At 44.2% G+C, this 15,316-nt stretch overlaps 1 protein-coding gene across 5 annotated transcripts in view; it reads left to right on the top strand.

Annotated features, from left to right (window-relative positions):
- The window catches only part of NPNT (nephronectin), a 77,609-nt gene continuing 62,577 nt past the window's right edge, over positions 285-15,316 (top strand). Inside the window, exons 1-2 of one of the 5 annotated variants that reach the window (XM_018049240.1) lie at positions 285-668; positions 2,842-2,942. In XM_018049240.1, the coding sequence (XP_017904729.1) occupies positions 598-668; positions 2,842-2,942 (172 nt within the window). In that variant the 5' untranslated portion in view covers positions 285-597. The remainder of the gene's footprint in view (positions 669-2,841; positions 2,943-15,316) is intronic. The other 4 variants (XM_018049241.1, XM_018049242.1, XM_018049243.1 and 1 more) reach the window with 4 other exon arrangements.

Genomic DNA, 15,316 nt, shown 5'->3' with positions numbered 1-15,316 from the left:
CCCACAAACCTCTCATCTTGGACTTCGCCCTCCGGTGAAAACTACGGCTCGCCCCTGCGGTCCCCACCTGTTCGGAAGGAACCCGCGGAGCGCGCACCTACGCCCCGGGCCCCTTTCCTCCCCGGCTCAGACTTTCCTGCCGAGCACCCTGCTCTCCCTGGTCCAGGCCGGGCTGGCAACTTTTCTCCCAGCCTGGCGCTCGCCCCGCTTGGCTGGTCCCCAAGAGACTCTGCCTTCCTGCAGTGCCCCCGCCCCCGAGCTTCCCGCCGAAGGGCCGGGCGCCCTCACCCCTCACCCGGGGACCGGAGGGCGGAGAGCCGAGCGCACGCGCGCCCCCCGCCCCTGCGCCCCTCCCCGCAGGCGGCGCGGCTTCCCGGGCAGCGCCTCCCCTCGCGGGGAGGGAGCCGGAGGGGCTCGGGACGCCGCAAGCAGACCTGCTCCGGCTGCGCGCCGCGCGGCTCTCCTCCGAGAGGGGCGGCAGTAACCTCGGCGGCCGCAGCTCCTCGGGGGAGCCGAGCACGCCTCTTCTGCGCCCCCAGCACCCGCCACCTGCTCCCCGCTTGCAGCTCAGCCTCCGCCCGGGACTCGCCGCCCGAGATGGATTTCTTCCTGGCGCTGGTGCTCGGGTCCTCGCTCTACCTGCAGGCGGCCGCGGAGTTCGACGGGAGGTAAGTCGGTCCCCGGGGACCCTCTCCTGTTCTATCCCGCGCTAATTTCACACCGTCCTGGGGTCCTGTCTCTCTGCTCTCGGGCCAGAAGCCGGGCCACCGCACGGTCTCGGCGGGAGGAGAGCCGTCGAGGGGCCGTCTCCACCAGTGGCTGCCCAAGGCCTAGAGGGCGCGCCCCCTGCGCGTCCGGGAACCCGGGAGAGGCTGCGCTGCGGGGCGGGCCGCCGAGCCCTACTCGGGGCTGCGGGAGAAGGTAGCTGGAGCCCGGCATCTGGGCTCTGAGGGCGCGGCTTAGCTGCCCCACAGGCGGTGACATGCGGGACATCCCTTGGGTGGGAAATTCTTGCTTTCGACAGCTCTGCAGTGGGGAAACTTCCAGGTGGTCCGGGCCACATCCCGGCTGGGGGCTGTCACGGTGACTCACACAAAGGGTAGGGAGAGGAAGCCGCTGTGCTTCCAGAGGGAGACCCATTGGCTTCCCCACTTGGTTTCCTTGGTGGGAGGGAGGACTCAAAATAAGGACCGAGGGGCCGGGGCGAGGACGCTGCGCGCGCGTGTGTGAGTGCCTGTACGCACACACAGCTCCCGAGACCTCGGGCGAGCCTGACTGCTGCGTGCTCTGACAGGTCCCAACAACCCCAGGCTCTGCTGCGCTCCCCTGTCACTCAGGCACTCCTCCTACCGCAGAGCGAGGAGCCCTCGCCCCGGCTGCCAGCTCGGCTCCCGAGAGTGAGAGTGTGTGTGTGTGTGTCGGGAGGGCGTGCTTGGTTACTCCACCTCGGTGCAATTACAGACCAGACTCGCCCCGAGCGCCCATCGCTGCTGCTTAAGCAGAAAACAGGCGGCAGCACCCAGGAGAGATTTTTAACTTGGGTCCCACCGCCACCCAGTCAGCGCTCGTGCAGTGACCCTCACCCCCGCCCCCGCAGCCCGAGAGACTGCCGCACCTGTTTTACCTGCAGCCTTGGAACGAATCAATTCCACGATTGATTGGCTTTCTTGTGCCTGGAAGGAACGGAGGGGAGCCAGTGGAGCGCTGAAGAGAAAAAGCGCAGCCGCTTGTTTATCACTTGGTCTCAGGAAATGTAAAGTTCGGGGTTATTTGTCCTTTGGGCTCGGGGGCAGAAGCGGGAGATGAAGGCAAGGGGAATGAAAAAATTAGTAAAGTTAAAAAAAAAAAGTGGGTAGCGGCCAGAGGCTTTTATTTTATTAAAGCAATGATTTCCCCACATTTGAATATCCTGTCCGTTTCTTGCACACATATTTGCAGCAAGAAATAATCACATGATTATGCATAGATTTTCATGTCTTAAAAATATCTAAAACAGACGATTAAAATATTGATCCTCTGGGGGGCAGGCAGGGAGAGTCGTCGAGGTAAGTGTGAATCTAAACAGGGAACCGATGTACCAAATAAGGTGTCAAAGTGGAATCTGGTTGGTAAATCCGATCCTGAAATCCAGTGTTTGCTTTAGCCCTTATTTATGTTAGAGAAGACGGTAACACGAATTGTTGATGCAGGAAAGTTTCAAACTACAAGGACACTTGAGATGTTAGCTACACTTTAAACTCTCCTTGGTTTCATTTAGTCTTTCTCAAGTACATTTTTTTTTTTTTCTGAAAATTTTTTTTGCAGAAGAGTCATAACTCAAAAAGTTTTGTTCCGTTTGATTTTAAGAAACGTCCCCTCCTTCTGCCCCTTCCCACATGTACCCCCTTATACAAGGCAGACTTTTTTCTTTTTTTCTGCTTTGACATGTCTGATTTAATACTTTTAAGTTTACCATGAATCAGCCAAAACTGGCCTTCCCCTCAGTAACAGGTGTGGGCCTTTGAGGAATCTGTTTTATTTCAAACTTCAGAAACCATCCTGTGAGTGGCAGCCTTGAGAATTCTTGGTTTTAGCTGGTGCTATTTCCCTGTAAGAAAGGATCTTCCCCTCCTTTTCCCCCTCCGCTCTTGTACTGTTGTATATGTGTCTGTCTGAGGTTTGAAATTAGATCATAGCAGAACCATTTCCCTGAAGGTGTTCTGTTGTGTAATTTCTTCAGGCATGAAAGGGTTCGTAGAAAATTGTTGGGTGTGATTAAAAAGTTTTTCTAAAGTAATAAGGAGGAAATTATTTTTAATTTCCAGAGTGTCTTTATTTAATTTGAATCCTTCTGTTTGGTAGGTGGCCCAGGCAAATAGTGTCATCCATTGGCCTGTGTCGTTACGGCGGGAGGATTGACTGCTGCTGGGGCTGGGCCCGCCGGCCCTGGGGACAGTGTCAGCGTGAGTATCGGCCAGGGACTTCAGCATCTGTGGGGGGGCGGGCTGTCCACGGTCAGTCATGGCTTCACTCTGTGCATTGGAGGGCTCATTACTGAGCAAGGCTTCCTGGTGTGGTTCTGACGTGGGAGTTGCCCCTGACCTCTTATTCTGCCCCTTTCCAACCGGAATCCCCCCTCCTAAAGTAAGGTGCCAGTTCTGTTATTCACAGAGGTACCTAGGACGCTCGTTTTAGCATTTGTCCTCAGTATCTCCAGCTCTTGTTTTCCCATCAGGCTTACTCTTGGCTGTGGGCTGTGAGATGGGGGTAAGATAATAAGTCTAGACTGTATTTACACTAAATAAACTCTGAATCTTACAGCACTTATAAATACCTTGCCATAGCTGTTGTATAAAGTGGCCTATTTGTAAATCTTTTTTTTTGAAGTGAGATTGTATTGACTAGATTCTAAATGGACCACCCAGTATAATCAAATAGCACTTAAAAAAAAAATCATTTTGAAGTTCTATGAGCAGTCAACATCATGTACTAAGTGCCAAATCAGAACACTGATTTTTTTTACCTTTTCCATAATCACAAATGGATAGTTACAAATGGATAGTTTAATGGTAGAAATCAGAGCCACATCCCAGAAGTTTGAGAAATTCATTCCCACCTTTTTATCTACATCTTAAAAGTTTATCTTTCCCAGTTGCCCTAACAAAAAAATTCACAAAACAGTCAAGTAAATTTCTGCAATATTTTTGGATCCCTAGATTGGTATGTCTGGTTAGATGGTGGAACTGAGTTGATTTCTATGTATTCCAGTGTTTTTAACAGTAATAAAAAAGGGGCTTAGAGAAATATGGAAGGGTGGTTAAAAAGACTGGAGTTACAAAGGGAGGAGCCTGCCTTAGTGAAGTGTTGGTGAGGTGAGGAATCAGGTAAATTTCAGTTTAGAAATCTAGGCATTCCCTTAGTTATTTCAGTCTTTGGGGATGTCTGCCCCTAACTTTGTGAAAGAGGGAGAGTAACAGCCCTGGGTTGACATCTCTGGTTAGGGAGGAAAAGGTAAAGGGGACTCATGGTTGTTTGCCCGCTCCTTGCAAGCCACTGGGCCAGACTGGGTGCACAGCTGGGTCACTGCTGCATTTATTAAAGGCAGATGGTGGTAACTCAAGTTTTTGGTAAACAAAAGAACAATGTAAAGCTTCTGTGCCCCTACTCGTTAGTCTGTTTCACGTTGTTTTTAAGGGAAGATGGTCAGAGAGAAGAATGATACCTGATGAACTATACTCTATGGTGCCACTTACGCCACTGGCACAGAGGTGTTTGCACAGCTGGAGGCCACAGGTGTGGAATGTGAAGAGCAGTCAGGTGTTGATAAGCAAAAGGTGAAGAGCGGACTCTTCTCTTGACCCAGTCAATGTACACACCTCTCCTGAATAAAAGATAAGTAGCTTCTTGGCAGGAAGGAAGGTAGTTTCACTGCTTCACAGCGAAGGAGGTGGAAACTACCTTCCTTCCTGCCTTAGTTTTCTGAACACCCCCAAATCGAGTGTTGCAGCACTCTGGGGTGTGCACAGGCCCCCAGCCCCACCCAGGACGAGGCTGCCTGGCTGAGCGCGCTGGAGTGCGCCTCCCGTGAAGGCAGCGTGCCAGGGCAGCCGGCAGAAGCAAGCGGAGGAGATTTGCACTCTGCCTGTTGTGCTTAAAGAATTTTGAGGAGAAAACTCTCTTAGAGGTTCATCAACTGTGGAATTCCCCCAGAAAGAGCTGTTTTATGTCTCTTTATCTTGGAATTAAATTTGCTCTGATACACACTGCCTTGGCAGTTCTGAATTTGAATGAGTTTAAAGACCTTTGAAGAGTCCAGTGGTATGACAAAATTTAAACATCCGAGTGATTGCCTAGCATTTCATTTTCTGTGCAGTAGTTTTCCCAGCAGACACGGGACACTCTAATTTTCTGTACCTTCATTTTGTTTCTGAAAGACAGCACAAGCAGTCAAATATAGTATTTGATAGTATTTATCTTTTCCTTCTTGCATTGGATCCGAGGAAGCTGCAACATGGCATGAGTTAGTTATTGAAATGGTGATAAATGCGTTAAGGTGATCCTTCACAAACCCCAGTTTATCTCAGGTTTGATGAAAGTTTGAGAGGCAGCATAGTGGAGGAAATGTGGGCTCTGGAGCTAGACTCCCTGGGTTTAAACTAGTTCCTCCACCTGTTAGCTGTGTGACCTTTAACAGATCATTCAGTCCCTCTCTGCTTTGTTTTCCTCATCTCTAAAATGGATCTAAAATCGTACAATACCTCCTAGGACCATAACAAAATTGAAGTAAATTATCATTTGTAAAGCATGTAAAACTACTCCAGGTATACCCTATTAGGTGCATCTGGTGGAATTAAAGACATATAAAGGAATACTGGTGTTGACACAGTGTTGTGGGATGGGTCCTTCTGTGCCATTAGATTCTTTGTTCTTTATACTGCCTATCTTAAAAAAAAAATGGTTCTGAGATTCTCTTTGTTGCAGTAAAATAAAATGCCTTTAAAAAGGGCCAGATGGATCTTTACCATTAATATTATAGATGGTAGAGCTTTAAAGATGAGTTCAAAGATGGATGCTTCCTTGCCTGTGTTTTATTTTTGCAGAATCTCAGCTGGTCCCAGCATCTTTTGCCAGTTCAGAGATCCCTCTGTCGTCGTTTTGCTATAAACAGGCAGAGGAATGTGCATGTTGGGGGTGAGTCTGCTCAAAGTAGGAGTGAACAGCACCAAAAAGAGGCTTGTTGGGGACGGAAGGAAAACTCCTGATTGGTTTTAAAGGAAGCTTTTGTGAAATTTAAACCCTTGTCACTATATTTATTCGAGGAAAATAGACTTGCTATTCTTTAACAGTTATATCTGGTAATGGATTACCTATAAAAATTCCAAACAGCTTCTGGGAAATTTAACGTGAAAAATGTTTTTGCCTTTCTGACCCTTATATAATCTCAGAGTCCCTTTCCCATGAGGAACATTCTCCCTTCCTCAACAGGGTGCCCTGGTTCTCGTTTTTCTCAATGATTCACTTTGAAATTTTCCTTCAAATCAGCCCAGCAAAGCAAAAGGGAGCAATTCCCTCCTGCGTGCAGTACCTCCCAGTTTGTCCCTTAGGAAAGGTGTAAGTTGAGGGAGGTCTCACAGGCTAGAGCACTGACCCTGTGGTGGCTATTCCATTTGGTTGAGCACATGTGAGATGTTTTGACTCAATATTTATGTGAGTAGAGTATATGTATTTACCCAAAAGATGCTGTATTTCATTTTCACTTGCTGCCCACCTTTTCATGGACAATTCACCTGGCATGGGGCTTGCATTGCTCAGCCTGCAAGTCCAGCCGCAGTTCAGCCAGACCTCCTGCCCTTTCCTCTGGGACTGAGAAAGGAGGAACCAGAGATGCTCCCCAGCAGGCACAGGAACCATCCTGCATCCTGCCCATGCCACCCAACACTTCCACCTGGCCGAGGAAAGCAAGCCCTGTTCCAGAAATAGGCAGGTTACGTTTTCACTGTGCTTTCAGAGGTCATACCTGTACCTTCCTCTATCCTTTGATTCTTTGTATTCTTGACTCAAACAGATCTCTACATGTTGAGGATTCAGAATTGGAGTTTCTAATTAACTGTCTTGGACTTTACCTTTATTAACTATAGATATAACTCTGGACTGGAAAAGGGAGGTTTCTTAATATGTTTGCAGCACACTGGATGGGTCTATCTTTACAGAACGCAGCATGTTAATCACTCAAAGGATCACAAACTACTTGTTACTTGCTCTGTAGTTATTTCTGCTTAACTTCCCTAACTTTCCCATCACATTAATGACACATTTCAATTACTTTAACAATTTCTCTACTCCTAACAAGTGGAGATCTCAGTAATAAAGATTTCTCGGTGTTTCTCTGATTTTAAAAAGCCATGTATGCCGTGGAAACAGTTCTTAACTAAAAGCACTAGACAGTTTGAGACCACTGAGTGGAGTTGTGACTTTTGTACCTGATTAGCTATTTAACATTTCTCAGCGGCTCTTTTCCCAGTTTACAAGTGGATTTCTAAGGTGCCCTGCAGCTCTAAATCCCACTGAGAACTTCCTTTATATTTTAAAGTATATAGGATCTAGACATTGCGTTTCTGTATGGTTGTTTTTCTGTTTACTGGGAGGTTTGGCTCTCTATGTGGCTGTAACAATAGTGTTTCTGTTGCAAGCACTTTGTAAAGGTGTGGAGAAAAATTCAAAATGCAGCTAGTTCTAGGTTTCAACAAAGCTATTAAGTTTCTGAATTCTTTGGCTGTCCTTGAGCAATTTTCCTTAAGACCAGGAAAAATGCGGGAATTTTGTTATGTTTCTTTGGAGATTTTGGTGAGATATAAAACGCACACCTAGAGTTTGATTTTACTTTGCTAGTTCTAAACCTCATTTCCTCCTACCGTCCCCCGCCCCGAAGTTAGTAAAGACTGCAACTGTACAATTGCCATGTAAAGTGAAAATTCTGGATTCTTAAAAGCGCTTGATAAACTTACAGCTTAGTTCAAGGACTAACTCAAGGACTGAGAAACAGTAATTCATTCTGAAACTGTTTTGGAGTTGTACCTCCAATAATTTCATTTGGATAATATGCGTTATGGCTAATGATTGTGGATCACTAGAAAGAATGATGAGCAAATTATTGAATTCATTATTTCTGTATGTCAAATGAAATGGTTATTAGTTGAAGCAGAGAATTTTGATACAGTAAATGAAACACTTAAAATTCATATTTTATTCTTCAATTCACATCTGGTTTCAGAAATCCAGCCTCATGAAAGGAACATGATTTGTTCATTTTCGCGCCCTATGTTAGTCATTGATTTCATGTCCCTAGTCACAAAATACATAGATTACACCCTTCTTTGATTATTTGGATTTTGAATCCTTTTTTTAAAATAAGAGTAAACGAGAAATACCGGAAGTGATTTTGAAGGCCACCTCTAGTGTGCCCACACTGTTCCTAGTGAGTGCCTTTCCATTAGTAGTAAACAGCTGTGGCAGCCTGCACCGGACATGAATCAGCATTTTATGGATGAGGCAGTTTTCTATACCCGTACAACTGTATGCATCCCACCAGGAGTGGTTGGGAATCTCAAGGCAGGCTGTGCTACGCAGAGCTGTGTTGAAGATTGCCAGCAAGTCCTGGGCCAGCTGAATGGAGTTGAGCGTGCTTCACTGCCTAAATTCAGCTTCCTCCTCTAATCTTGGGGTGAGAATGCAGAATGTCATGGTTTATTTTTGGAGGTAGGAATAAATGCTAGGCAGTGGACCATCTTATAACTACTTTCAGCCCTCAATCTGAATTTCCACATCCTTAGGAAGTAGTCTTCAAGATTAACCAACCACCCACTTTCCATGAAAAGGTTATTTAAGAATGGTATGTGCTTTGGGTAACTTCAAATGGTCCTGGAATGTAGATTCCACACCAAAATCAGCGCTGAAGAAGTCTGACTTTTTCGCACAGGTAGTTTTGGAGGATGAGTCTTCTTGCAAGTCAAGGTTCAGAGAAATTACCTTGTTCCTTCATTCTTTCCCCTGATTAGAACTGATCCTTATATCTTACTATTGAGAGCTACTAATTTCCTTAGAGGGCTTTCCAGGTAGTGCTAGTGGTAAAGAACCTGCCTGCCAATGCAGGAGATATAAGAGACGGGGGTTCCATCCCAGGGTCGAGAAGATCCCCTAGAGGAGAGTATGGCAACCCACTCCAGTATTCTTGCCTGGAGAATCCCCTGGACACAGGAGCCTGCAGGCTGCAGTCCATAGCGTTGCACAAAGGTGAACCCGACTGAAGCAACTTAGCATGCTCCTAGGACTCCCATTTCAGTTAATCTGGGTGGGTCTTAACTTTTATAGACCAGAAATGTTAGCGCTTCTCAGCCTGGGATATCAGGTCAAATGAAAGGAAGTACTTTAGTGGCTGGAAGTTCAGCTGCTCCATCTGCCCTCAAATACCTGCCACATGGAGATGCTGCCTGAAAGGATATGCACACGTGGTCCCAAGGAGCCGCTTCTGGCCCAGAAACGACACTGTTTCCTCCTTCGAAATTTTTTGATAAGCTTTGAAAAATGTAGTTGAGCTCCTCACTCTCCCCTCCTGTAGCAATTGTAATGGCAGTTTTCAGATGTGGAGTTCATGTTATATGCATTTTCAGTCAATTGAATCAACCGCATGCCTTTAAAATGACAGTCCAGTGATGCTGAGTGATTCTGCAGTTTCCTTCAGTGAATAATGGAAGATATTCACAGGGGAGATGAAAGGGAAGAGGAGGAGCATTCTTAGCCTTAATTCTCATTACTTCCCACTCCCCTAACTATAGTGGATACTTTTGTTTCTCTCCCAGCAATTTTGTGCAGGTTTAAATTTTTTTCCCATTAATTTTTTTAAAAATGTATTTATTTTATAAGAGGAAGTGTGTTCAGGTCCTTAAATACCCCTTGTTAGACAATATTACCAGGTTTTTGTATACTTTTCAGAAATATTTTACGTATTTGTGGGCAAATTCCTGTATATCTCCACCCCTACCTCTTTGGTGCAAATGAAAGCATGCAATATACCCCATTTTACCTTCTTTTTCTTAAAAATGCATCTTGAAGGTCTTTCTTTATCATCAGTACACGAAGCAATTGCTCATTTTTTAATGAATCTGTAGTATTCCACCATATGACTATGTTATAATTGAGTAACCAAAATTCTTCCTGTTCATAAAGTAATGGCAAGAAGTAAACCTGGTCTATACCTTCTTTTTTCATATGATACTGCATTTTGGAGGCTAGTCCTTATCAATTCATGTAAGCTTGACTCATTCTTTTAAATATGGAGGTACCGTGTTATTGTTCAGTCGCTAAGTTGTGTCCAACTCTTTGCAGTCCATGAACAGCAATGCTTCAGCCTTCCCTGTCCTTCACTATCTTCTGGAGTTTGCTCAGACTTATGTCCATTGAGTCAGTGATGCTATCTAGCCATCTCATTCTCTGCCATCCCCTTTTCCTCCTGCCCTTAATCTTTCCTAGCGTCCGGATCTTTTCCAGTGAATCAGCTCTTTGCATTAGATGGCCAAGGTATTTGGAGCTCCATCTTCAGCATCAGTCCTTGCAATGAATATTCAGGGTTGATTTCCTTTAGGATTGACTGGTTTGATCTCCTTGCTATCCAAGGGACTCTCAACAGTCTTCTCCAACACGACAATTCAGAAGCATCAGTTCTTCAGTGATTAGCCTTCTTTATGGGCCAACTCTCACATCCATACATGACTACTGGAAAAACAACAGCTTTGACTAGATGGACCTTTATTGGCAAAGTAATCTTGGCTTTTGGAAATGCTGTCTAGGTTGGTCATAATTTTTCTTCCAAGAAGCAAGCATCTTGTAATTTCATGGCTGTAGTCACCATCTACAGTGATTTTGGAGCCCAAGAAAATAGTCTGTCACTGTTTCCACTTTTCCCCCATCTATTTGCGATAAAGTGATGGAACCAGATGCCATGATCTTAGTTTTTAGAATGTTGAGTTTTAAGCCAGCTTTTTCACTCTCTTCTTTCACCCTCATCAAGAGGCTCTTTAGTTCCTCATTGCTTTCTGCCATTAGAGTGATACATTTTCATATCTGAGGTTGTTGATATTTCTCCCAGGAATCTTGATTCCAACTTGTGATTCATTCAACCCAGCATTTTCCATGATGTACTCTGCATATAAGTTATATAAGCAGAATGACAATATACAGCCTTGATGTAATCCTTTCCCAGTTTAGGGCCAGTCTGTTGTTCCGTGTCTGGTTCTAACTGTTGCTTCTAGTCCTGCATATACGTTTCTCAAGAGACAGGTAAGGTGGTCTGGTATTCCATCTGTTTAAGAATTCCCGAGGTTTGTTGTAATCGACATCAAAGGCTTTAGCATAGTCAGTGAAGTAGAAGTAGGGTATTTTTTTGTTTTTTTGTTTTTTTGTTTTTTTTTAATTCTCTTGCTCTTTCTATGATCCAGTGAATGTTGGCAATTTGATCTCTGGTTCCTCTGCTCTTCTAAATTCAGCTTGTACATCTGGAAGTTCTCAGTTCACATAACTGTTGAAGCCTAACTTGGATTTTGAACATGACCTTGCTAACATGTGAAATGAGCGCAATTGTCCATTCTTTGGCATTGCTTTTCTTTGGGACTGGGAGGAAAACTGACCCTTTCCAGTCCTGTGGCCACTGGTGAGTTTTCCAAATTTTATGTATTGAGTGCAGCATTTTAACGGCATCACCTTTTAGGATTTGAAATAACTCAGCTGGAATTCCATCACCTCCACTAGCTTTGTTCATAGTGATGCTTCCTAAGGCCCATTTGACTTCACACGCCAGGATGTCTGGCTCTAGGTGAGTGATCACACCATCATGGTTACCTGGATCATGAAGATATTTTTTCTACAGTTCTTCTGTGTATTCTTACCATCTCTTCTTAATGTCTTCTGCTTCTGTTAGGTCCTCACCATTTCTGTCCTTTATTGTGCCCATCTTTGCATGAAATGTTCCCTTGGCATCTCTAATTTTCTTGAAGAGATCGCTAGTCTTTCCCATTCTATTGTTTTCCTCTATTTCTTTGAATTGTTCACTTAAGAAGCCTTTCTTATCTCTCTTTGCTATTCCCTGAAATTCTGCATTCAGTTGGGGATATCTTTTCCTTTCTCCTTTACCTTTTGCTTCTCTTTTCTCAGCTCTTTGTAAGGCCTCTACAGACAGACACTTTGCCTTCTTGCTTTTTCTTGGGGATAGTTTTGGTCACCACCTCCTGTACAATATTGTAAACCTTGGTTTTTAAGGCACTCTTATCAGATCTAATCCCTTGAATCTATTTGTCACTTCCACTATATAATCATAAGGGATTTAATTTAGGTCATACCTGAATGGTCTAATGGTTTTCCCTACTTTCTTGAATTTAAGCCTGAATTTTGCAATAAGGAACTGATGATCTGAGCCACAGTCAGCTCCAGATCTTGTTTTTTGCTGGCTGTATAGAGGTTCTCCATCTTTGGCTGCAAAGAATATAATCAGTCTGATTTCGGTATTAACCATCTGGTGGTGTACATGTGTAGAGTCTGAGGGCTACTCCATTTCTTCTAAAGGACTTTTGCCCACAGTAGTAGGTATAATGGTCATCTAATTTAAATTCCTCCATTCCACTGGAGAAAGGAATGGAAAACCACTTCAGCATTCTTGCCTCGAGAACTCCATGAACAGTATGAAAAGGCATATGACACCAGGAGGTGAGCCCCTCAGGCTGGTAGGTGTCCAGTATGCTATTGAGGAAGAGTGGAGAAATAGGTCCAGAAAGAAGGGAGAGTCTGGGCTAAAGCAGAAATGCTGCTCAGCTGTGGATATGCCTGGTGGTGAAAGTAAAGTTCGATGCTGTAAAGAACAATATTGCATAGGAACCTGGAATTTTAGGTCCATGAATCAAGGTAAATTGTATGTGGATGCACCATAATTAATTTTATTGATTAATTTTAAAATCCCCTATTTATGTATATTTAGGTGGTTTTCAGTCCCTTGTTTTTACAAAATAAGCCGTAGTGAATATCTTTACATATCATCATCACTGTTGTATACATACAGATGTGGAAGAATTGGAGAGTCATTCTGTTTTTATGTAAGTACAGTTACTAAACAGCTCTCATTTTATTTTTGTAAAATTTCTTGTATAAAATGTGTAACTTAAAGGAGATTAAGTCATGGATAATATTACTGAGCATAAACCTTCCATTCAGTCACTTTCTATTTTTGGCTCCTTAGAAGATACCTTAAAAGACAAGTAGAATGGATTTCTTTCTATGGTTTTATGTCCTACCTTGTTTGGAAAAGGATGTGGTTTCCAGGAATGAGTGCCTTAAAATAGGAAAATAGAATTAACAAAGTCTAGAGGAAGAAAAAAGGATAGAACAAAATGTAAGATGGGAGGACAGCTAATAAATGCAGATATGTAAGCCATAGGAGTCAAATTCTGTTGTATAATTTGGGTCTTAGTTTCTCCTAGCCAAAGAGAAAAGGGAATTTTCATTGCTCATATAATTCTTTTTGTTTGTTAGGGAAGAAATAAGCCAGTTGTTTGGGGGAAATTATGGGTTTTACCACATACAGTTCTGAAAGACTTTCATGTGGTATTTATAGAAGAGGGGTGAATGATGGAGTGGAAGGGGGCCAGAGCAACATTTTTACCATGAACCAGTGGTGGTTATGGCACCCCACTCCAGCACTCTTGCCTGGAAAATCCCATGGACGGAGGAGCCTGGTAGGCTGCAGTCCGTGGGGTCACAAAGAGTCGGACACGACTGAGCGACCTCACTCACTTTTCACTTTCATGCATTGAAGGAAATGGCAACCCACTCCAGCATTCTTGCCTGGAGAATCCCAGGGATGGGGGAGACTGGTGGGCTGCCGTCTATGGGGTCGCACAGAGTTGGACACAACTGGAGCGACTTAGCAGCAGCAGCAGCAGCAGGATCCAGTATAAAGAGGCTCTGCAAAGAAATCAGTGGGAGAATTTTTTTGTATCAATTTTGTATGAGTTATTATTTTTGTATTCATTGAACATCAGTGTGAAATTCATTATCATTTTGTATGTACTTTCTCCTTTTTGTACAGATTATGACTTGGGATAAGTGGTGAGGCACGAAGGCATCACTTATCCTACTTACGCTGTAACATGGAATAAGGGCCGATGAGCCCAGAAACAGCAAAATCTTTGACCAGTGTTCCTTTTGCCAAAGCTCCTGATTGTTATACATGTGCAGAGGAGCCAAAATGACTCTTGGTTTTTATTCTAGTTCACCTGGATCTCACGGAAGGCTGCTTTAAATAAGCTACTGAGACCTGAATAGAGTCAAAGTAGAATCTCAGGTCACCATCCAGACACAAACGTACCTTCACTGGGGCCTGAGGAAAGCCTGCCTGGGCTTCCCGGGTGAGGCTAGTGGCTAAGAACTCGCCTGCCAGCGCAGGAGACATAAGAGACGTGGGTTTGATCCCTGGGTCGGGAAGATCCTGTGGAGGAAGAAATGGCAGCCCACTCCAGTATTCTTGCCTGGGAAATCCCATGGACAGAGGAGCCTGGCGGGCTGCAGTCTATGGGGCCACAAAGAGTCAGACACAGCTGAAGTGACTTAGCACACACACATGCTGCTGCTGCTGCTAAGTCGCTTCAGTCGTGTCCGACTCTGTGTGACCCCATAGACGGCAGCCCGCCAGGCTCCCCCGTCCCTGGGATTCTCCAGGCAAGAACACTGAAGTGGGTTGCCATTTCCTTCTCCAATGCATGAAAGTGAAAAGTGAAAGTGAAGTCGCTCAGTCATGTCTGACTCTTTTGTGACCCCATGGACTGCAGCCTACCAGGCTCCTCCATCCATGGGATTTTCCAGGCAAGAGTACTGGAGTTGGGTGCCATTGCCTTCTCCCACACACACATGAGGAAAGGCTAATTCTCAGGGACTGCTGAAGCTCCAGTGGCATTGGAACCCGAAACTCTGGGGACACATATGCCCAGGAGAATCACTCTGTATCTGTCTCTCTCTCAAAAAAGAAGAGCACTCACCATGTATCTTGAGAGGGCACCAATCCAGTAAGTCCCCCATCTCTTTATGAGAAACACAGACAGGGGTTTTGAATGCCTTTCCTCAAAGATTAGCACCAACGGAGAATCTAACCTGTCCAAAAATTGCCACCTTGTATCAACCTGGAGGGGAGCCAAGGAGTTTACATTGCCAGGGCCAAGATCTTACACTTCTTTGTGGGGATTAATAAATGATCAGTTCTCAAAGAACAAAACAAAGATAATTTGGCTTGAAAAAATTTAAAAGTGGTATCAACCACTGCCCATAACAAAGTACTGTTAGCATAGGCTAAATGTGATTGATGGTGCATCCCTGGAAATTTGACCAGAGCAAACTGGTTGCAAAATATGTATCTAGTTACTTAAAAACTGGTGCCTTGCAAGGTTCAGAGTTCAGTTAAGTAATGTCAAATATAAAGAAACTTATACTTGTGCATTTTAAATTATATTTAGTGCATTTTAACGCACTAAAGCTTCACTTAAAATTTTCCAGTTTTACCACGTAAGTTACTGCTAGTGCCTAATTCAGATAATTATGGTCATAATATAATTACTAATAAAATTCCTAATAAAGCCAGCATAAAGGAATATATTATAGCCTAGATGTGATAAAGTATTATTATATGGTAAAATAATGTCAGATACCCATGTGTTATTACATATTCTTTCATTGATATTCTTAAGAATTGTAGTTTTACCTTAGACTATGAAACTAAGTCAACTTGTTATTATCTGATTGAAGCAAA

The sequence above is a fragment of the Capra hircus genome, chromosome 6, assembly GCF_001704415.2.
Source record: "Capra hircus breed San Clemente chromosome 6, ASM170441v1, whole genome shotgun sequence".
Taxonomy (NCBI): domain Eukaryota; kingdom Metazoa; phylum Chordata; class Mammalia; order Artiodactyla; family Bovidae; genus Capra; species Capra hircus.
This window is presented reverse-complemented; position numbering and strand designations above follow the sequence as displayed.